Here is a 21,744-nt window from a genome sequence, read left to right as displayed (position 1 = left end):
ATAGCACAGCTGCAATACTTGCTTCTGGTTCCCAGGTGGAAACCCTGCACTTCCAGATGCAGCTCCCACATCTCTTTTTCTCTCTCCCTTTCTTCTGCACTCTGAGTTCAAACTGCAAATCCAGCTCCAAACAGTTTCTCTGTCCCTCCTCCTAGTTCTTATGGGTGTTGCCTTCAGCAGGGAGGGAGACCCCCAGTCATCGAGGCACATTAACGTTCTTTGAGGAAATATTAGCTGATAATTTTTTACCATTAGTAAGCCATTAGACTAATAAAGGATGGCCTTCCATCATCTTTAACAACAGGAATGTGAGAAATTGGGGCTGCAACAAAATGTTGCAACGTAGAGTGTTCCATTCTATTAGTTGTGCCTTTTCCAGGAAACTCCATTACATACATACATACATATACATACACACACACACTTTTCTATTTAGTCCACAATAGCCAATCCACATTTCATGGACACTAAGTACATTCAGTCATCACTGATCTCTTTTGGACTTTTTTTTGTCCCCTTAGGTTTTTTCTAATATGTATATTTGTACTTCTGTAAACCTTGGAGTTCCCCCAAGCATGGTGATAACTCTATCTTTGACTACAGCTCTTTCAGTTCTCACCAGATGTTCGCCATTAAAGAGAGAGACAATTCCAAAGTTACATTACACCTAGTGATAGGGTGGGGTTATGCTAATGAAAAGGTGGGGCTATGCAGATAGAGATCAGCTCTGTTCTTCAATGCTCCTGCTTAGTACCCTGGTGCAGAGTAAATGGGCTGAAACATGGAATACATTTGGGAGGGACAAAATGGCACCTCACCCCAGGTGCCCACAGGTGGCTGATGGGGTCATCAGGCCAGATTTAACCTTTTGTCTTCATTTTCTCGCATAAAAGAGAATGGCTGGCAGAAAAGCTGCATTCCCTTGTCTAGGTCGTGTCTCTCTTTCCTCTAACATGTAGTGAACTTTACTGGGTGACATGGAAATTCACCATGGGGCATGACATCATTGAACTGTGAAGTGCCCTCCCTTCACTGATTGCTATTGGCATGGAAAGTTGCCACACAACTGAATTTTGCTAGACATTACAAGGAAGGGGAGAGAATTAGACATGGGGATGCCATTTTCCGCAGTAGCTCTGTGTCTGCCATGACATTTAGTCCCTGGCAGAATGAGGTGGGAGTCAGTGCGTTTTTAGTGAATGTCCTAGTAGAAGAGGTATTTGGGGAGAGACAGGGCTGTCAAACCTTTTTTTTTACCCCATTCCTCACAACACTCTCCCTTTTCCCTCCCACAGTACTTGATAGATTGCAATAAGCTTAATGAGTTACCAAATGTGACCTTTCATCTTGCTGGGAAGCCCTACACTCTGACACCAGAGGAATACACTCTGCAGGTAAGAGATGCCAACAAAAGACCTTTAAGGAAATGGTGACAGCCTTAACGGGTGTCCAGATCACCATGCTTGGCCACATTTTGTTTCATTTTTCGGTTTGCACTTAAATCATTCAGTAAAATTGGTACTGACTAGAATGTTCTGTTTTGTTTCCCTGAGTGGTAAAAAGTTACAGAAGAAGCTACCACAAGATGTAGTGACAGTCACCAACTTGGGCAGAATGAAAAGAGGATCAGACAGACTGATGGAGGATGAGGCTGTCAACAGCTACGAGTCATGACAGCTGTATTACCTTCAGTATCAGAGACAGTATTAATATGTCTTTGAATGCCATTTGCTGGAAATCACAAGCAGGAGAGTGTTGTTGCACTTATGTCCTTCTTGTAGGTGTCCTGTAGGCATCTGGTTGACCACTGTGAGAACAGGATGCTGGACTAGATGGGTCTTTGATCTGATCCAGCAGGTCTCCTCTGGTGTTTTTAAGCTTTACTGAGTTAGGCTGCAATCCAAAACATGTCTACTCAGAAGTAAGCTCCATTGGGTTCAATGAGACTTACTCCCAGGTAGATGTGCATTGGATTGCAGCCTTAGTTTGCTTCAGAAGGGAACAGACTGGAAGCTTTCATTGTTGTGTAATATCTGTTTACAAATGTACAGGTTGAGCACAGACAGGAAGCAAACATGCATGCACACAGGAAACACCAACCCTAAAGAGAAGTCATTTCAGTGTCTCCAGTAGCCTAGGGCTGTCTTCTTACAATCAGAAACAGACTACTGTTGTTCCTGGGAATCAAAAGCTCCTCGTGCCCTATTTATTTTTTTCCTTTTTAAAAATTTATTTTGAAATCCTGTTTTTCAACGCAGTTTGGAAGAATAGTAAACTGACAAAAACAACAAATAATATTGATTAAAAATAACAATTAATTTTAATACTAGAATTGGCAATTACCAAAGCAAGGAAAACAGCAGATAAAATACTAGCACAGCATCAGAGCTTCTAAAATCATCAGGCAAAATCAGAGAAGGCAAGACAAAATAAATGTGTCTTTACTTCCTTCCAAAAGAAAGGAAAGAAATGGGCCAACCTGACTTCAAGGGAAGAGAATTTCACAGCTTAGGGGACAGCACCAAAAAGGCTCTGTTTCTTGACAATGACAATAGAAACTCTCTAATTGATGTGAAATGTACCAGAGTTTCATGAATAGATTTTAATGTTGGGCTCATTCAGAAGGAATTTCTTAGAAAGATGCTCAGGATCCCAACTGATTAAGCCACATGGGAAGGTGAAACAGAACACAAAAGTGAAATCCAATATATTGCTATAAACTATCTCTTTAGTTGTACAGAATGGTCCTCTCTTTCTAAGTCTGGATTTAAGCATGCAACAAAATGAGGTGACAGAATGGACTGTACTACTTCAGACCACAAGCAGGGAATATCACTTTTGCATGCACTGCTTCCACACATGAACATGTCTGCAATTAGAAAACTAGCATGTCAGGGAGAATGGTTGTGGCACAGCCCTTACCCTACTCTGTTACTTGTGTATTTTATGGAGGATTTTAAAAAAATGAAGGGGAACATTAAAAAATTGTCTCCTCACACATGCAGTCTGCTGCGGAACAGTCCATTCTGTATCAGTTCAGGATTCTATCACCCCACTGCATGGGTAGACCAGGCCTATGGGTTTGTTTGTTTGTTAGTCTGTCATTCCATGGGCAACAGGGTCTTGACAAATGGTGCTTGATCACCAGGGCTGGCCCAAGGCATTTTGCTGCCTGAGCAGAACATCAAAATGCTCCCATCCCTGAAATCAAGGTGCATAGTCAGGCAAGCTAAATTATTTTGTCACTTGAGGCAGAAAATCCCACAAGTGCCTCTCCCCTTCTCTGGCAGTAAAAATACAATAATAGTAAATTAAATAACTAAGAATTTGCTGCCTTTTCATGACACCCAAATCAGTTGCCTGAGGCACTTACGTCACTCTGCCTAACTGTTGGAGAGCTCCAAGCGACCAACAGTCTCCAGCAAAGGCTGGAAGCAAGCCTCTGTCCTCAGGCTACCTCCTTCTAGGCTCCACCCCCTTGCAGAGACCTCCAGAGAAAGGGTCAGCCCACTGGTCTTCAGATGGGCATTGCTCCTCCTTCATAGCCTCTCTCCTGGTGCTCTGCCTGCACCACTGTACCAGTGATGTGTGTCGGGAGGCATCTGGCTTCTCAGGGGAAGGTGCATTTGTTAGTGAAAGTTACATACAAACATGCACTTTGTTAGGGGAAAATGCTTACAAAATGTGTACATTAGGGAAATTTGCATACAAAAATTTTCATGAGGACTTTTCTTTTTTAAAAAAATTGCAAACTGATGCGGAACTTAAGATTGGAAAAATTAGAAACAGAGAAGTATCAATATGGAGAGATTAATCCAATCCATATTCAGGGGAAAAGGCTATTGTGGTAATGTCTGAAGTCTTGTCATGTTGGTCATACATGATGCCCTACCATTAAGCAGTGTTATTTCCCTTACATCTTCACAGCTGAGCCAGGCGGGAGTGACTGCTTGCATCAGTGGATTCACGAGTCTCGACATCCCTAAGCCAATCGGCCCACTCTGGATCCTGGGGGATGTCTTCCTCCGGCGTTATTATTCAGTCTTTGACCGAGATAATGACCAAATTGGCTTGGGTGTTTCCAGACAAACCATATGTGGTGCCGGTTCTGACACAGACAGAACTGCAGCAGCTCTTGACACAGCGGGAACTACAGCAGCTCCAGCCACTGGAAGCAGCACCACCACCGTGGATTGTTAGCTGTCTAGTGTTCCACGTGCTGAATTCAGGAACACAACAGGGTTGAGGGGGGCAATAGGGGGGCTGTTTGCATAGCAGCCATGATGGCATTCCACAGCATGGGATCTGCAGTTATCCTATTTCTGAGAACAGCTCCTTAAAAAAAAAATCAAAAGTTTCTAACCCTCTTGGTCGCAGGGGGAAAAACATTAATCATGAACTTGCCAGATTGTACCTTGGAAATTCTCCTTTTAACTTTGAATATATTGCTGAATCAAGTGCTCAGAACCTCTTCTACCTGGCTTCCCTTCTCTCCTGTCTTCTGCCGTACTCCCCGACTTGCTGATCCTATGCATGTCTACTCAGAAGAAATTCCACTGAAGTCAAGTTACAGTCTTTAGAGTTTTGTTTGCTACAGTAAGTGTGAGAGAGGCTCAGAGAACTGGACCAACAAAGGGGGGGATGCAGGAGGGAGGCAAGAAGCCATGGTTACCTCATCTCCTGAAATGGAGACTCTCCAGGTAGCAACCTGGGAACCCTAATGCCAAAGGAGATGAACGCTGTCTTTGTGAGACACCTCAAGTGACCAGAGGAGCAGAGGCCTTCTTCACCTCAGGATAGCTCAATGCTTTGATGAGTCACCCCTGAATATTTCAAATGATGTAACATTCTGAGCTCATAGTGCAAGCTTTGCATGCAGAAGGTCCCAGGTGCAATCCCTGGCATCCCTACTTAAAAAAATCTCAGATATCATATGTGTGTACTCACAGAAAAGCTAATTTTAGGGAATTAGCAATACTACTCTTGGGATCTTTACAGAAGACAGACAGAATTGCATTGGCTATGAATACCTTACTTCCTTTGAGGGATTTAACACTGACCAGTAAGGATCCAATATTTCTGTGCTTAACATCTGTAATATTAATATTGCAAGATTGCAATTATAATATTTATTTATAATAGAATGAAGGTTTGAAGGAATAACATGCCAATATAAAATGATTTTAGAAGCAACGAAATGGCTTTGTGACTTTAAACATATAGCATGGAAAGGGTTAATAATGCAGGCTGTAGCTGCTGAAAGTGTGGACTAGGCTCCTAAGTGGCTCATTTTTTATGTTATTATTACATTTATATCCCACCTTTCCCTCCAAGGAGCTCAAGATGGCATATATGGTCCTCTTTCCTCTCCATTTTATCCTCACAATAACCCTGTGAGATAGGTTAAGCTGAGAGAGTGCGGCTGGCCCAAGGTCACCCGGTAAACTTCATGGCTGAGCAGAGATTTGAACCTTGGTCCCCTAGGCCAATCCAACACTCTAACCACTACACCACACTGGCTCTTAATAAAATGATGGAGACAATCCATGTGGTGATGAGTCCTTCTACACATTACAGTCAGGACAGGGATGACTAGCTTCTCTATGACAACTGTGAGCTCTGAGCATAACAATGTGCACTTCCCAATGGAGTGATAATTGTCTTAAGAATTTTTGTAACCTTAAGAATCTTGCCCTGACAAAGCATTTCATATCTACAGCAAAGTCAGAGTTCTTGCTCAGTTAGCCTACTAAGTTCTGGTGTCTGTTTTCTAAGATGTCCATCTTTGTGTTCTGTTCTGTTTTTTCCTTGAATAAAGGTCTTTTATTTAAGAAGTTCTGCTTTGCCCAGGGTTATTGAGAAGTTCTGGCTGGCTAGCTTGTGTCTTATCTGCATGACGCTATGCAACCTGGATATATTATTCTTTAAGAGGGTGAATGGATGTGCTTGGGGCCAGTCTGACTGAACCAGCAACCCATGCAGTAATATGGGGGTAACATTTTTCAGGATGCCAATGGAAGGGTGCACAATCCTAGGGATGCACCCCAGGAATCCCTTCAGTGTCCCAGATAATGCTCCTTCTGGACTGTGCAGTACAGCCATTCAGGACAAGAAGATATTTTGGGCCAGCTCTAGATTCGTGGAAGGGCCATAGCTCAATGGAAGAGCATCTGCTTTGCATGCTGAAGGTCCCTAGTTCAATCCCTGGCATCTCCAGGTAAGCCTAGAGAGAGAATCCTACCACCAGTCAGTGTAGACAATACTGAGCTAGATGGACCAATGGTCTAATTCAGTATAAGGCAGCTTCCCATAGTTCTATATGTGTCAGCTGCAGGTAAAAACATCACCTGGGACCTTTTTTCACAAAGCAGCAGTGACTGCATCTTCCTTGTGCAAAAGCAACTTCATCTGAAAAGCCCCAAAAAGGCACAATATGAGATGCTGAGGTAAAAAGAGAGTTAAACATTCTGTCAGTCTGACACACGTGCACACAGCCATGCACCAGCATGTTAAACGGGCTCGTTTGTTCTGCGAGACCCTGTTTGATCACCAGAAAGCATCTCTTCGCTGCTGTCTTATAATAGCAGGTGGATCCCTGCAGCGTTTGACAGCAGTACACGACAGCTCTCCCCAGCATTCCACCAATCACTCGGCGCATCAGGCACAAGGGCTCACAGGTTTCATTAGAATAATTGACACTTGTTTTGGAAATTGGCGAAATAATAACTACACAGCGCATCAAGTTGCAGAGGAGGAAAATGGGCATTGTGGGGCGGGGGGGCTGTCATTTGCTTTGCAGGATTTTCTTTTGCTCTGAAAAAAGGATGATTGGGGGAGTAAAGGGGGACTTTTTTGGGGAGGGGAACCATACTATGAAAGTTTGAGCAAAGAATATGAATCCAGAGAAGGAAATTTGGATAGATGTTTTATAGGCAATAACTGTTAGGAGTGAGGTTAGGTTTAAAAATGAGGGTAGAGGATGGATACTGGGACACATTCCAAATAAAGGGGAATAATTACTCCTGCTGTACTTGCAGTTGGCTCCTGTGGTCCAAAACAAATTATTTAGACCCTTGCACATTCTAATAAGGATATCTTTACTATACTTTTTTACTTTGGTTTTATGCCTGTTTCATCTACTTCCTCTTCCAAAAGAACCATGGCAATTGTGGTTTGGTGAGGATGCTAAGAATTCTCCATGAGAGATCCCTGCTCTGCTCCACCAGTACCACAGAACTACATTTCCCAGGATTCCCTGTGGAGAGGGAATGACTGTTTAAAACCAATTTAAGTTGGTATCATAGATGCACCCTCAAAGTTATATACTCACAGGAATAATTTATTTATGGAGTTCACTTTCACAAGGTAGGATGCTGGCTATGGGCTTAGATGCCTTTATAAAAAGAGGATTAGAAAAATGCATGGAGCATAGCTGCTGTTAGCTTTAATGGGACCTCCATGTCCAGAGGCAGTATACCTCTCCCCTTTTATCTGTTTCCTTGCTGTTGAATTTGAGATTGCAAGCTCTTAAGGGCACAGACCTGTCCTTTTGTACTCTGCAGAGTGTCACACATGCTGATGGCCTGATATGAATACATGAATGAATACATTTCATTTATTATTTGTTTATAACGGGCTCTTCGTTGAACATTTTTCAAGCCCAAACTGGGGAACAAATGAAAGAAATCAATAATAAAAACATACAGGGAAAAAAGGATAACTTACAAAAATTATAGAATTCATAAGAACAGGTCCAATAAATAAGAAACAAATTAACAGCTCCATGTTAAAATGAAACAAAGCTTTAAAGCAGTGAGGACAACAATTACAATATCCAATTTAGCCAAATAACTAGGTAAGGACATCCGACTAACTGAAACAACCAAATGGCCCTACCAAAGGTTTCCATCTAATTTCTCACGTGCGGCAGCCCACTCACTTCCCTTCTGTCTCTCATACAGAGGGCCCCACTCTATGCCAACAGACTGTCACTCTGTGGTTTCTGAGCAACTTCACGCCCCACCCGCCCTCCACTATCCACCCAGCCAGGCTCTGAGAGGCTTGCAGGAGAACCCTATTCCTTAAATAAATCTACAATTTCCAGATCGGTTTAATAATAAATCCCTCTACCCAGGGATTTCTGGGAATTGTAGGTCCGTGAAGGGAATAGGAGGCCACTTAACAACTCTCAGCACCCTTAACAAACTATAGTTCCCATGATTCTTTGGAGGAAGCCATAACTGTTTAATGTGCTATGATAATGCTTTAAACGTATAGTGCAGATGGGGCCTAACTATCAGTTTAGCCTACCTCATTGGGTTGTTGTGAACATAACATTGGGAAGGAACTCCATCTGGAGCACTTTGGAGGAAATAGAGTATAAACATGATAAACAGGCAAACCAATAAATTTAACCCTGATCTAAGACATGATGGTGGTTCCTAATTAGTGGCTCCACCTTCCCCGCCACAGCACATGGGGTGCCATGCCCTCTAAATATAGCCTTCTTTCATGCCTCCCACACACTTGAGATTTTGCACATTTCAGGCTAAATTCAACTCTTTCCCACTGCAGCTAAATCCCTTCACATCCCAGCTTCCTGCTCCCCCCCCAACAGACATCACTTCAGCTGACTCAGGAATACCCTCCCCAGATTCACCAGTCTCTCAACCCCCCTTTTCTTTAAGGTGGCTGTATTTATCTTGACCTGTCCCCTGCTTCTACTCCCCCCCCCAACTTGGAGTTTCACATTGGATTTTAAATTGAGGGATGGGGCATCTTTAAAACATCCCCCCCTCACTTCACCTCCCCCACCTGTGTCTGCACAGAGTTTGAGGTGGCTCACACTGTGAGTGTATGTGTGGCAAGGAAAAGCACAGTTCAGCATATATCCCCAAAAGTATAATCACCCCCATCACCTCTTGTTTACCTCTCATGTCCCCACAGAGATGGATGGGAAGCTGCTTTTTAACAACTCCACGTGGAAACAAGTGAGTTGTGGTGGCTGCTTTAATCCTTGGCTACCTTTCGTTGGGTATGTGGCTCCCCCCCCCAAAAAAAGAAAGAAACAACAACTGTTACATGAGATGCCCCAAAATTCCACCTTAAGAGGTAGTGATGTCATCACAGGGTCTGCAGTACCAGAAGGCGCAGCCTGCATCCGGAGAGCAGGGGTGGGGGGTGGGAAGCAGAGACGCACAAGGTGTCTGAGGGGGGGGGGAACAGACGGACAGAGTGACTCCTATTCGTCGACATTCTGCATCTTCGTCCCTTTCCCCCCAAAAGCTAGCTGTTCTCTCCATTCTTCCTCTTCTCTGCTTCTTCAGGGGGTTTTCTCAATCCCCTAAGGCAGTGGTGTGGAGCTTCCTATAACCTCTTTCTTCTCCTCTCTGATTCTTTTGTTGTGTGGGGGGGAAGTTGGGGGTGACCCCTCCATCTCTCCTCCTTTCTCTCTCTCAAAATAATATTAAGCCCAAAGTGTTGGTTTGGCAGGTAAGTATAGGCCTTCAGTGGCTATACTGTGTGTGTTGATATCGTGTGTTGGTGTGATGTTTTGTTTTCTCTTTGGGTGGCAGTGGGGGGGGGAGAGGAGAGGCTGACAACGGCCAAGGGGTTGTGCAGAGGAAAAATTAGTGGGGGGGGGTTCTACCAAACACTGAGATCACAGGACAGAGAGAGAGAGAGAGAGAGAGAGGAGAAGGGGGAGAGTTTCAGCACCTGCAAAGTGAACAGCTGCATGTTAACATTGGTGTGATTGCATTTTGTTCATCAGTGCTGGCTTGTCTTGTAGATGAGAGGAGAGAAAAAGAATTTGTTCTCTATGTGATGGTCATTTGTCTGTCTGGGTTTGTGTGTGAGAGAGAGAAAGAGAGATGACTGTTGGTTTGTGGATATCTGTGTGCTGTACACTGCAGTGTGTGAATGATGGCTTTAGATGCATACCAGGAAGGAAGGAAAGAAGGAAGGGAACTACAGTCTGTATGTCTGAAGGAAAGATGGACATTTGAGAGCATCCCTTAACGTGTGTGACAGAGGAAGGCTACTGGTTCGCCTGTGTCTGGGCAGTCTGTGTGTGCGTGAATGTGTATATGTCTGGGACTGATAGATTATGACTCAGGCAGGGTGCTGTTTGTGTGCTATCTGCGCATGTTTGATTTCAACTGGTGTATGGAAGAAACTAGTGCACCTAAAGTATGCTTCCCAAGTAGTGGTTATGAGGATGCTCTTGTTCTGAGGGTCTATGTGCGCCTGTGTCCATGGCTACAGAGAAGATAGGCAAGTATTTGTGTGCCATTGTGTCTTTGTGTGGTGTCTGTGATGTCCTTTGGGCTTTTCTTTTGTGTGATGTCCGTTGGTGTGGTGTGACAGACAAGTTACAAGGGGGGGGAGGGGTTTAGAAAGAGAGAAACATAACCCTCATGAGAAAAACCAACAAACACACTGACACATTGACACACAAGTCTGAAGAAAAGCTCACAGAGAAAACCATTTATCTAGCATACATATATCCCTCTCTACATACAGAAACATTATAACAGAAACAACTAGAAAAAGCAGATAACGTTCATAGACCTTGCCCTTCTACACTCTTGCACATCAATCACACATATGTGCTCACACTTGCATAATAACTCACCTACATTCACACATGATGGCACTCCAAACACCCTTACCTTCTTGCCCTCATTAAGCCAAGAGCAAAATTAAACACCTGACATGAATTTTGAAGTAGGAAAAAAAGCCCAGAATCGTTTATTTGAATGTATGTGTAGAAAGCAGACAATGGAAATTTAAAAAAAGCTCTTGTTTGAAAACTCAAACTGTAATTAATTAATTCATTATATCATATCATATATTATATTAATAAACACCCTTTCAATCATAATGGCTCCCAAGGAGGCTTATGATAAACACAAATGATAACAATTAACAATTCAAATATATTAACAGTACAATCCTATACAAGCTTACTCAGAAATAGACTAGTATAGGATAATGCTGTTAATCATCTGTAGCAGCAGCTGAAGGCAGTACCAGAGTGTGTGTGATACTGTGTATCTGACCCAACCCTCTGGACATTCTAGGTGCTACCTAACTCCCTTCCTACCCTCCATTTATACATTATGATTTATAAATTTGAATTTGGGATTTTGGGGTGAATTCCAGTTTTTCATATCTGTATAAAAATGTTCTAAGCTGTGTGGCAAGACTTGAGTTTCACATACATGCACATCACCCAAAAAGTGGTTTTGAGATTGGAAATGTCAGATTCTGGATTTTTAAAAACTGAAATTCAATGAAAACCTAAAAATAAATCAGGCTTTAATATATATGTTTCATTGATTTTTAGCTCTGCCAATCATCCTATCATGCTGATATGACTTACTCCAGAATGCAATCATGCAGGTGTGACTTTCTCCAGAATTTGGCTGTATGCAATAATTTATTTTTTGTAATGTTTCTCTCACACGTAGAGGTCAGCCCTTAAACACATATAAACAGATAGTCACACAGAAACATGCACACTTCTGCCTTCAATCTCTTATGAAATACACATGAAACATTGGTTGCTATACTGCTCTAAAAAAATTCAAACATGCCATATAATTCAACCATGCACACATTTCCATTCCCAATCAAATATGTAGAAGTTTGCATCTGTGTCACTGCACAGTGTACAGTCACCTTCACTTGCAAGGAAATATACACAGAGAATAGGGGGTATTACAGTAATCTCTTATGCATTCCCACACACCTGTGCGCGCACACACACACACGCACACACACACACACGCAGACTTTGCTCTTGAAGAAAAAAGCACACCAGCACAAAAGTCACATACACTTGATTGCATCTTCATGCTTTCTATGATCTTACCATACAGGGAATGCACATACACACATCACTTGATTTCTCATTCCTTGGGAGAGAGAGACTTAATGTCTAGCAGCTGAATGTATGAATGCGCCATTGAGAAATACTATATTTATTATTATTATTTATTAAATTTATATTAAATTTGGGGTAGAGTAATCAAGTGATGAGTTGTACTTGAAGGAACCAGCCCTGAGATACCAAATATCAGTTTCTTACATACAGGTGTCTTTTAGAATGCACATCCAGAGCCATGTAAACATACCATCAACACAACTACGACTGCATTTATCTGAGAGTAAGTACTACTGAACACAGTGGGGATTAGTAAATAAGTATAGGATCATGTTGCAAATCTTACAACATAGCCTTCTCCACATTTACATACACAGAACACAAAATCTTTTCGAAACACTCATACTGTGACACACACACACAGTTGTACATACCATGTCATCCCAAGACACATACAGATCGCTGCACATACATACATGAAGTCCCAACTCATGGATCCATCTTCAAGCACAGATTTCTTCATATACAAATTCTGCCCACACTTAGTTACTTAATACACAGCATACATACATTCCAACCCACATATTCATTCCTACACCCATGTACACTCATCACATGCATGTATCTACATGAATGAACACAAGCCATTTTCCACCATATCATTCCATCTTAAGATAGGCAGAAATGCATTGCCCCATATGTCATCATCCATCTTAACAAACATAGCTCTACATACAGAGTCCCATAGCCCTCTGCACACACATTTCCATCTAAACATTTTGCATCAAACAAGGAAGGACCTAAACATTAACTTTTTAATTTAAAAAAAATGATTCAAACTTTTCAGAAATTTCATTCTAACATTTAATTATTTGTCTGAGGAATAGTTTTAAAAGATCTAATCACTAAGATTGTGTGGGCGCATTTTTAATACAACTGTGTTAAGCATTCATTTGCTGAGCTTAGTATGTACAAATTATTTTCAAGAAGCATCCATCAGATTATTTATTTACTACATTTATTTCCCGCCTTCCTTTCTACCATGATGGAACTCAAGGTGGCTTACACACAGTCTCCCATCCAGGCACTGACCAAATCCAGATCAGCCTTAAGTTTCGGCAAGGTGGGCTACTCCATCATGTGCCTTCAGAACACATCTAGGACAGACTACAATAATAATAAAGGAACTTGATTGGGTGGTGTTTTTTTTTAAGATAATATAAATTTAGAGGGGAAAATGCAGGCAAATTAAGGTCAGGAGAAATTGCTTGAGAATCTATTTTTCCCCCCACATATATTTTAAGTCTCCCTTATGCACTCATACAAACCTTCGCACATTCACTCTCACACACACATACACACCAGATTCTCCTTCCCATCCCTTCCCTTCCCCTTTCCTCTCCCAGCCCAGGCAATAGGATGGCGGGGAGGGGTGAAGGAGAGACATTTGTTTTCTCACGTCCACTCCACTCCAGCCACACCAGTTCTCTCTTTCGTACCGAGGAACATCGCACACACACAGACACATAGGCACAGAGTTCACCTCAGTAGCAACACAAGAGAAGGCAGTGGCGGCAGGTGCCTCCATGCCAGTGGGGCAGTGGAATCCACTCTGTGTTTTAATTCGAACTTTCACAAAGTTGTCCAAGTTGAAAGTTCAGACTAAAACCCGGAGCGGATTCCACTGCCCCACTGACATGGAGCCACCAAGCTCCATTTTTGTACACCGCCCAGAGAGCCTTCGGGCTTAGGGCGGTATATAAATTAAATTAAATAAAATAAATAAATAAATTGAGAAAAGGGAAGGAAGCTGAGTTGATTTGAGAGAATATAGGAGACTGATGGCTGGAAGGGGGCAAAGAATCAAGGGCTATGGATGAGAGGTTTCTTAGAGGCCCAGTGTATAGCATCAGATACAGGAAAGGGGAGAAAGATGAACTGGAGCCCAGGCAGGAGGATGAATAGGTCAATGGATGGGGAGTGTAGAGATGGATGTAGAGGCCACAAAAATGAGGAAGTAGCTGTGGAGATGGGCCAAAGAATCAAGGGCAAGCTGCAGGGCTCTGAAGTTGCAGGAGGCAGCCTGGGATAGATTGGGTGAGCTGGGCTGCCCACCAAAGGGAGTAATAAACAGCAGGGTCCACAGCTGGGGGGAGAGAGAGGAGGTCTGTGGAACAGCCTCCCCACCCATGAGAAGTGGGGAACAGAGGTTGCCCTGGGCTCAACGGCCACATGGGGCTGCAAGGGGGGAAGAAGAAAGGTGTGGGGGACTGGAGGCTCTAAAGGTGGAGGAGAGGGCAGAAGGGGCTACCTAGCCCCACAGGAGGAAAAAGAGATTGTGGCTAAGGAGTTAAGGAGGATCATCAGGAGGATCATCAGGCTCCCCAGGGAGGTCCTCAAGGGGTCCACTGTGGGGGGAAATAACTGGTGGGAGAGGAAGGGGGGCAGAGAGGGAATTGGAGTCTAGAGGGACAAGAGCAATGAGGCAGAGAGGTTGCCTGGAAGAGAGAGAGGGGGGGGAAGTTGGTTAGTCAGCAGATAGCCCCCCACCCCTCAGTGGGATAAGTGAAGTGGGACGGACTGAGGGGCTGGCAGGGGGAGCACTGTGGGGACAAGGTTGGGAGTGGCAATGTGGAGGGGAAAAGACATAGCAAGGAGGAAGGGGTCAGTGGAGAAGGAAAAGTGGCAGGAGGCCAAGAGAGGAAGGGAAGTAGGGTGGAGGGAGGGAGAGATGAATGGGGATGAAGCGTTCAATGGCAGTGGAAGGACAGTGCAGAAGCAATGCCTTGAGGAGAAGAGGGCATGGAATAAAGGGGGCAGAGAGGAAAGCAAAGGAGGGCAGGCCTGGAAAGATGGGGCAGAAGGCAAATGAGGGGGCAGGAGATGGATGGATGATGGAGGGGGAAAACAGTAGAGAGATGGACAGACTGGATAATAAAGTGAGCTGGAAGCTGAGGTTGGGAGGGATGGGCTGTTTTAGGGAGGAGAGAGATTGGAAGAGGGTACAGCAGGCCCCACTAAGGGAGAAGCAATGGAGGCTGGTAGCTCTGATGTCAGTGGGGCAGCAAATCTGCTCTGGGTCCAGTAAATCCAAGTCAGCTCCTTGAAAGTTCGGACTAAAACCTGGAGCAGAGTCACTGCCCCACTGACACTGGATATTTTGCCACAATTGCACATGCTTGTGGGGAGTGCAGGGCAGCTTCCAAACACATGTGATGAGTGGGGCAAAACAAGCTCTACCTAGGGTTCTGTGCAATGCGGGAGAAGGACAGGAGTCTCTGTGTAGGAAAAGTGGTGAGTGAGTGAGTGAGAGAGAGAGAGGGAGAGAGAGAGAGACTCCAGGCCAAGGGAGGAGAAGCAGAGGATGGAGATGAAAGAGAAGTTCCCAGGGAAAGAGGATTGTGTGGAAGAGTGTAGAGAAGGGAGACAGGGAAACAATGGAAGGGGGGGCTGCGGAAAGAGGTGAAGGAAGCAGTGAGAGGAACTGGGGATAGGAAAAGGGGAGGAGGAGAGGAAGGAAGAAGGGACTGAGGAGAAGAGGAAGTGGGGTTGATGAGGAAGAAAAAGTCAGCAGAAGAATGAGACAAGGAGAAAAATAAAGAAGGAAAGCAGAGGATAAGGAGGGAAGCCCACTTGACTGTGGCAAAGGATAGAGAGGAGATGAATGAAGGGTGAGAGTGAACGGAGGAGAGACAGAGGTAGGAGGGAGGCAAGAGATGAATGGGTGCCAAGAGGGCTGAGAGGGAATGAGGGCAGATCTGGATGGGCCGGCAGAGGAGTTGGCTGGAGAGTTTACTGGCGCTGGGGAGGGGGATGGCATTGAAGGCATGGTCTTTAGGGGGGCAAAGTCATGAGGATGGACCCATCAAACCAGAGGAGTAAAGAAGAGCGGAGGGTGCAGGGGGATACAGAGGACAGGAGGGAGACGGAAGGGGGCGGCGCGTGTGTGTGGAAGGACTGAAGGGATGAAGTGGAGGGAGGGAGCGATGGGGGCAGAGTGATGGTGACAGGAATGCAAGGACAGTGCCGGTCATTAAGAGAGGGATGGACTGAGCGTGGCAGAGAGGAGAGCAAATGGGCGGGATGAGGAGGAGAGGGGCAAAAGGGGGCGGACAGGATGGCAAGGACGGAGTGCAGGAGTGTAATGTGGAGTGGAACCGGGGGTGATGGAGGCGAGAGGGACCCCCAGAGGGAGAGACAGCGGCCAAGCGGGGTGGGGATAGCGGGTGCACCGTGCAACGGAGAGGATGGACGGGAAAGCGCTCTGCTGGCGGATGGCAGAGGTGGCGGGGGGAGCGGAGCCATGGCGGGAGAGTGGCCCAGGCTGCGGTGGTCTGTGGTGGATCAGCCGTCCGCACTCACCTTCCCTGTCCCTTTCTCTCTTGCAGACCCCGGCGCTGCGCCGCGGGCTCTTTCTCTGCCAACTCCTGCATCCTCCTCCTGCGCCCGCCCCGTCTAGAAAGAGCAAGAGCAAGAGCCAAGCCTGGCCCCCCTGCCGGCCCGCTCGCCCGCCCGCTGGGAGACGAGGGGGGAGGGGGCTCGGCCGAGGAGGAGGAGGGGCCAGGATGACGCCTCGTCCTCTGATTTGACACCTGCCCACCCTCGGGGGCGGCCCCCCGCCTCGGCCCGCGCCCCCGATGCTGAGCTCAGTGTGCGTCTCCTCTTTCCGCGGGCGCAAGTCTGGGAACAAGCCGCCGTCCAAGTCATGTTTGAAAGGGGAGATGGGCCGGAACGAAGACAACGACAAGATAGTCATCAACGTCGGGGGCATCAGGCATGAGACGTACCGCAGCACCCTCAAGACCCTGCCGGGGACGCGGCTGTCGTGGCTCACCGAGCCGGACGCCTGCAGCAACTTCGACTACGACCCCAAGGCCGACGAGTTCTTTTTCGACCGGCACCCGCAGGTCTTCGCCTACGTCCTCAACTACTACCGCACTGGCAAGCTCCACTGCCCGGCCGACGTCTGCGGTCCCCTCTTCGAGGAGGAGCTGGCCTTCTGGGGCATCGACGAGACTGACGTGGAAGCCTGCTGCTGGATGAACTACCGCCAGCACCGCGACGCCGAGGAGGCCCTCGACAGCTTCGAGACGCCGGAGAGCCAGGACGATGAGGACAACGGCGACCTCAAACGCCTCTGCCTCCAGGAAGACGGGCGCAAGCTGGGCTGGTGGGCCTGCTGGCAGCCCAAGGTCTGGGCCCTCTTCGAAGACCCCTACTCCTCCAAGATGGCCAGGGTGAGTAGAGGCTGGCGGCAGCGGGTGTGTGTATGAATGAAGGGTGCCTAGGAAGGACTGTGCCCAGACAGGACAGCCGTCTCTAGGGAGAGTTCCCCCACCCCACTGCACATGCACTCCACCCCGCCACCTCCTTTCGTGTTTTTCATCCACCCATGTAACTACTGTTTGCAGTACTGATGAACAGTATTTATCACTGCTGTTACTATTATTGTCGTTGTTGTTATTATAGAACAAAGAAGCAAAACAAAACAGGGTCCCTGTCCCAAGGAGGATACAAATCTAAATGTTGGCAACAGAAAACAGGCAAGAGTAACAGGAGTTAAATATGTGCACATAATTAAGGCTTACAACACACAGCCTATTTACTGAGAAGTAAACTCCACTGATTTCAGTGGGACTTATTCCCTAGTAAGTGCACACAGGTTTGAGTACAGCCTTGTAGGGGAGGGAGGAAGGCTGTCTTTTATCTTCCTTTTGCACTGAGTCAGATCCTAGGTCCATTTAGTCCAGGGCTATTTACTCTGACAGATGATAGCTTTGCAGGGTCTCGGGCACAGATAGATCTTTCCCAGTCCTGTTGCTTTTTTATTGGAGATGCTATGGATTGACATGGGACCTTCTGGACCCAAAGCATCGTTTCTGCCACTTCTCCCGATCACAGGAGATTTTTTTCTTTAAAATGTCCTTTTGTTTTTGCAATTGTCTCTTGATTACAGCCTTGCTATAAACGCTGATCACTTCCCAAAGAAACCTCTTCCTTTCTCCCTCATTGAACCCTGAAATGGCATTTTTAGGGGAAAGGGGTGCAAGGAGAAGGGAGGGAAGGTGATATGTAAATAGAAAAGGGGGGGCTAAGATGAGGGTGTCTTAACAATGTAAGTACAGTTATGATGGCCAAGTCTTTCCCCATGAGAAACGCTTAATGGGCAATGGCACAATGCGCAGACTAGCGCACAGGGATTGATGTCAAGGGTCCATGTGCAATGCTTGGTAAGCATGGGCGCATGTGCAAAAATAGGGATGTGTGAGTGGCACTGGGTGTTGTGGGTGAAAGCAGATTATGCAGCAGAAAAGATGAGGTTGCCAGGCTGAGTGTGCAGACAGGGTAGACTGGGAATGAAATATTTTTCATTCAGGGTCTGATGGCACCAGTCACATCTCATGCACATGTAATTGATGTGCATAGTGCAATGGAACTGCCCTGTAGAGAGAATAAGAATAATAGTAAGATACTGCAAATAAGGCATCCAGGCAAAGAAAGGGTTAGTTAGGAGAATGCAAAATGTGGAACTGGGAATGATGCAAGTGCCAGAGATGAGCAATAATTGTGCAGTAAGAGGTGCACTCAACAGGCTAAACCATGCAAAATTATTTATGTTATAGGAAAATATGAGAAGTTAATATGGGGGTTCAAAGGAGTGACTAAGTGAGCATGATGGGGTGAGTCAGTGATTCAGGTTTGGGACAAGTGTGCAAGACACCAAGTGTGAGAAAACAAGCCATGAGAGGCAAACAAGAGTGTTTGGGAAGGAAAGGGGGGTTTGTGGAAGGAACGCTGCTGGATCCGACAAAAAGGAGGGGGGAAGGATGACAAAAAGTTGAGAACAAGAGTTCAGTGCCACCATGGGACATGAGCGTGCGAATGAGTGTAGTAGTGTGTAGCAGCAGGAAGATCCTGACACGCATGCGCTGAGCTTGGGACTCATTTCTCAGTGTCAGGAAGAATGCCTTCATCTCCAGCAGGAGGTGCTGCTGGCACATCTTGAGTCCTTTATTCACTGTCCCCCAAACTGAGGTTTCCTCTCCTCCTCCTCCTCTTGGGCCTCACCCCCCCATCCCCAAACACTCAGTTTATCTCAGGTCTTACTTGTGTCCTTCCTGAATTTTGGAATCCTCTTGTCTAACTGCAGTTGTGTGTGTGTGAGCGCGCACACACACCTTCACTGCTTGCTCCACTGCCAAATCTAGGGATCTTTCCTTCCATTCCCATTCAATCCAAACCCACTTCATCTGCTCAGTAAAAGACTCCAGATCTCTCCCCAATGCAGTTCTGAACCCCCCCCCTCCACCATCGTGTTTGAATAATGCTGCTCTAAACTCCCCCCCAGTCCCAGACACTGCAGCTCGGAATCCCCATCCCTCATTGCACCCCCAGATACCACTCCTCTTACTGCATACACACACACCCCGCTGCTGGTTCTTACTACATCCTCCCACCGTCACTGATTCTTACTGCACCTCCCCACTGGTTCTTCCCCTTCTTTCTCTTTTTTAGTCTATGCAGCTAAAGTCTTTCCCTAGGTAAAGCATCACAGAACTTCTTTCTTGCAAAGCAGCTGAAAGAGGGGAGATGAAAGGCTTCTGCTCGCATTCTCTGTCCCTCCCTCCCTCCCCCTTCCGCCTTTAGTGTTACTTCTAGGACAATATTAGAGCTTTGCTGTCTCTAGAACTGCAGAGACAGCGGGTTGAGAAAGGGGGGAGGGGGACCGCAGTGCAGTGTGGAAGCCCCAGAGTTTGCAGTGCAAAGCAGACATTGTGCAATCTGTACCCTCCTCCCCCACCCGGGTGTCCCAGGCAGCTGTTCTCAAGGGTGCAGGACCAGTCAGGTCCCTTTATTCACCCCCTTCCTCTTCCACGCAGTTGGGAATACAGCCAGGAAAAGTTACAGGAGGAAGGAAGATTGGGCAGGAGTGTTGGGGAGGGGGGGTGCTAACTAGTGGGAGCCAAGAAACAAACAGAACTATGAGGCAATGCTGCATTCAGGTGGACATCACATCAGGGATTCCACAAACGGAGGAGCAGGCTGGGAGCTGAATCCAGCATCATCTCCCCCATGGAACGGTGGTTCCTTGCTTTTCCTAAGAGAAAGGAAGATGTGCCCTCTAACTGCAGCAGCAGCAACACCACACACACACACACACACACACACACACACACACTTTGCACTTGTGTATGAAAGGTGCAAAAAGATACTGAAGATTGTGAAGTGGGGAGGGGAGGTTCATGCCCTAAAACCACAACATTTGATGGGCCAAAATGCACTTCTATAAAATGCCTCTCCAGTATGCAAAGACACATTTGCTTGGTATCCAGTCCATTCACTCTGCACACCCCAGCATGCATAATTAATAGCGATGCATAGGCAGGCTGGTGCTACAAAATCTATTCCCGAGTGTATTTGATAGCAGCATCTAAGGCCCTGTGTATTGGAGAGAGGTATAGTGTGTACATTGACAGAACTTACAGACAGTGAATGAATAGAGAGAAACATCTGCCTCTCCCTCTCCTTCCCAGATCTTTCATGTCATCATTGTTCCTTATTAGTTTGGGTTTTCTCTGTCAGTTTGTGTCTTCTTTTAATCTGGATAGTGTCCCAACTAATTATCGAAGCACTTCAAGTCCCTTCATGGTATATAGACAAGGAAAAGGTTCCAGAAGGGGTAACTGCATTAATATGTTGCAGCAAAAATAACCCAAGAGTCTCTTAAGGCACTTTTGCTAAGGTGTTACCTATATAGTCTGTCCCAAACTTAATGGCAGCTATTTGACTAAATAGGTGTATATTCATGTACATATTCCCATTTGTGTGGATAGAGAAATAAATTATATATGGTAGCATGATTAAATCCAATGTAATTCAGAGCATGTTTACTCAGAAGTAAATTCCACTGAGTTCAATGGGACTTTGCCCCTAGTAAGTGTGGTTAGGGTTGCAGTCTAAGTTTTCATCTTTGATACACAAATTGCACTTACACTTAAACTGAAGACATAGTGCAGAAAAGTGTACATATGCATGTACGCAAGTGGGAAGAGTAAGTATATGTATTTCCTATTGTTCCATGTGTTTACATGTTCCCCATCACCAGTGTCATGTACTTTATCATGTATGAAGTATGACATGAGAGTTTATTTCACCATCAATGCATGGATGGCAAACTCATCCATATATTCACAGTAACAAAAATGTGTACATTTCAATTCAGACATAACAGCATGTATGATTGGAAAAAATATCACACGCAAAGCAGTTCTCAGATCCATGTTCTATCTAATTAATTAATTAATCTATTGTCATATTTGTAATAAGGTTCCTATATATGTTGCAGAGCTTGGAAAAGTTACTTTTTTGAACTACAACTCCCATCAGCCCAATCCAGTGGCCATGCTGGCTGGGGCTGATGGGAGTTGTAGTTCAAAAAAGTAACTTTTCCAAGCTCTGGTTTTATGATAATTTTTTAGGCTATATGTTCATATACATGAGAGAGAGAGAGAGAAATCAAAGTATGGTCCCTAAATCCTGTCAAACCTGTTTTCAGTAAGTAAATAAATATTTATCTGGAATAAATGGGGGGAATCCATTGTACCAGGGAACTTGTATAAAACAATGAAAAGCAGGTAAGTATCTTTTACCACAGCAAACATTTTTAACCCCCATATCAAATTCAGAGTAAATCTGCACTTTTGAATCAAATAGGAAACTAGGAACCCCAACTTCAGCATCATATCATATGGATGTTTTTTCTTCCTTCCTGTCTTTCAAAGGAAGCTCTGGGTTAAACTCCAATATGCCCACCCTCTTCTTTGTATTCAGCTATAAAGTTGAACCTTGAACCA

The 21,744-nt window shown here is 45.4% G+C and overlaps 2 protein-coding genes across 2 annotated transcripts in view; both read left to right on the top strand.

Annotated features, from left to right (window-relative positions):
* Positions 1-5,834, top strand: part of LOC133366654 (cathepsin D-like) — a 30,812-nt gene extending 24,978 nt beyond the window's left edge. The window contains exons 8-9 of the mRNA XM_061589985.1: positions 1,296-1,394; positions 3,928-5,834. Of these exons, the coding sequence (XP_061445969.1) occupies positions 1,296-1,394; positions 3,928-4,200 (372 nt within the window). The 3' untranslated portion in view covers positions 4,201-5,834. The remainder of the gene's footprint in view (positions 1-1,295; positions 1,395-3,927) is intronic.
* A 10,693-nt stretch (positions 5,835-16,527) lies between these two features.
* The window catches only part of LOC133366187 (potassium voltage-gated channel subfamily C member 1-like), a 50,592-nt gene continuing 45,375 nt past the window's right edge, over positions 16,528-21,744 (top strand). Inside the window, exon 1 of the mRNA XM_061588994.1 lies at positions 16,528-17,127. Within this exon, the coding sequence (XP_061444978.1) occupies positions 16,528-17,127 (600 nt within the window). The remainder of the gene's footprint in view (positions 17,128-21,744) is intronic.

This window comes from Rhineura floridana, chromosome 11 (assembly GCF_030035675.1).
Source record: "Rhineura floridana isolate rRhiFlo1 chromosome 11, rRhiFlo1.hap2, whole genome shotgun sequence".
Lineage (NCBI taxonomy): Eukaryota > Metazoa > Chordata > Lepidosauria > Squamata > Rhineuridae > Rhineura > Rhineura floridana.
The sequence above is the reverse complement of the archived record's forward strand: the minus strand, read 5'-3'. Positions and strand labels throughout refer to the sequence as shown.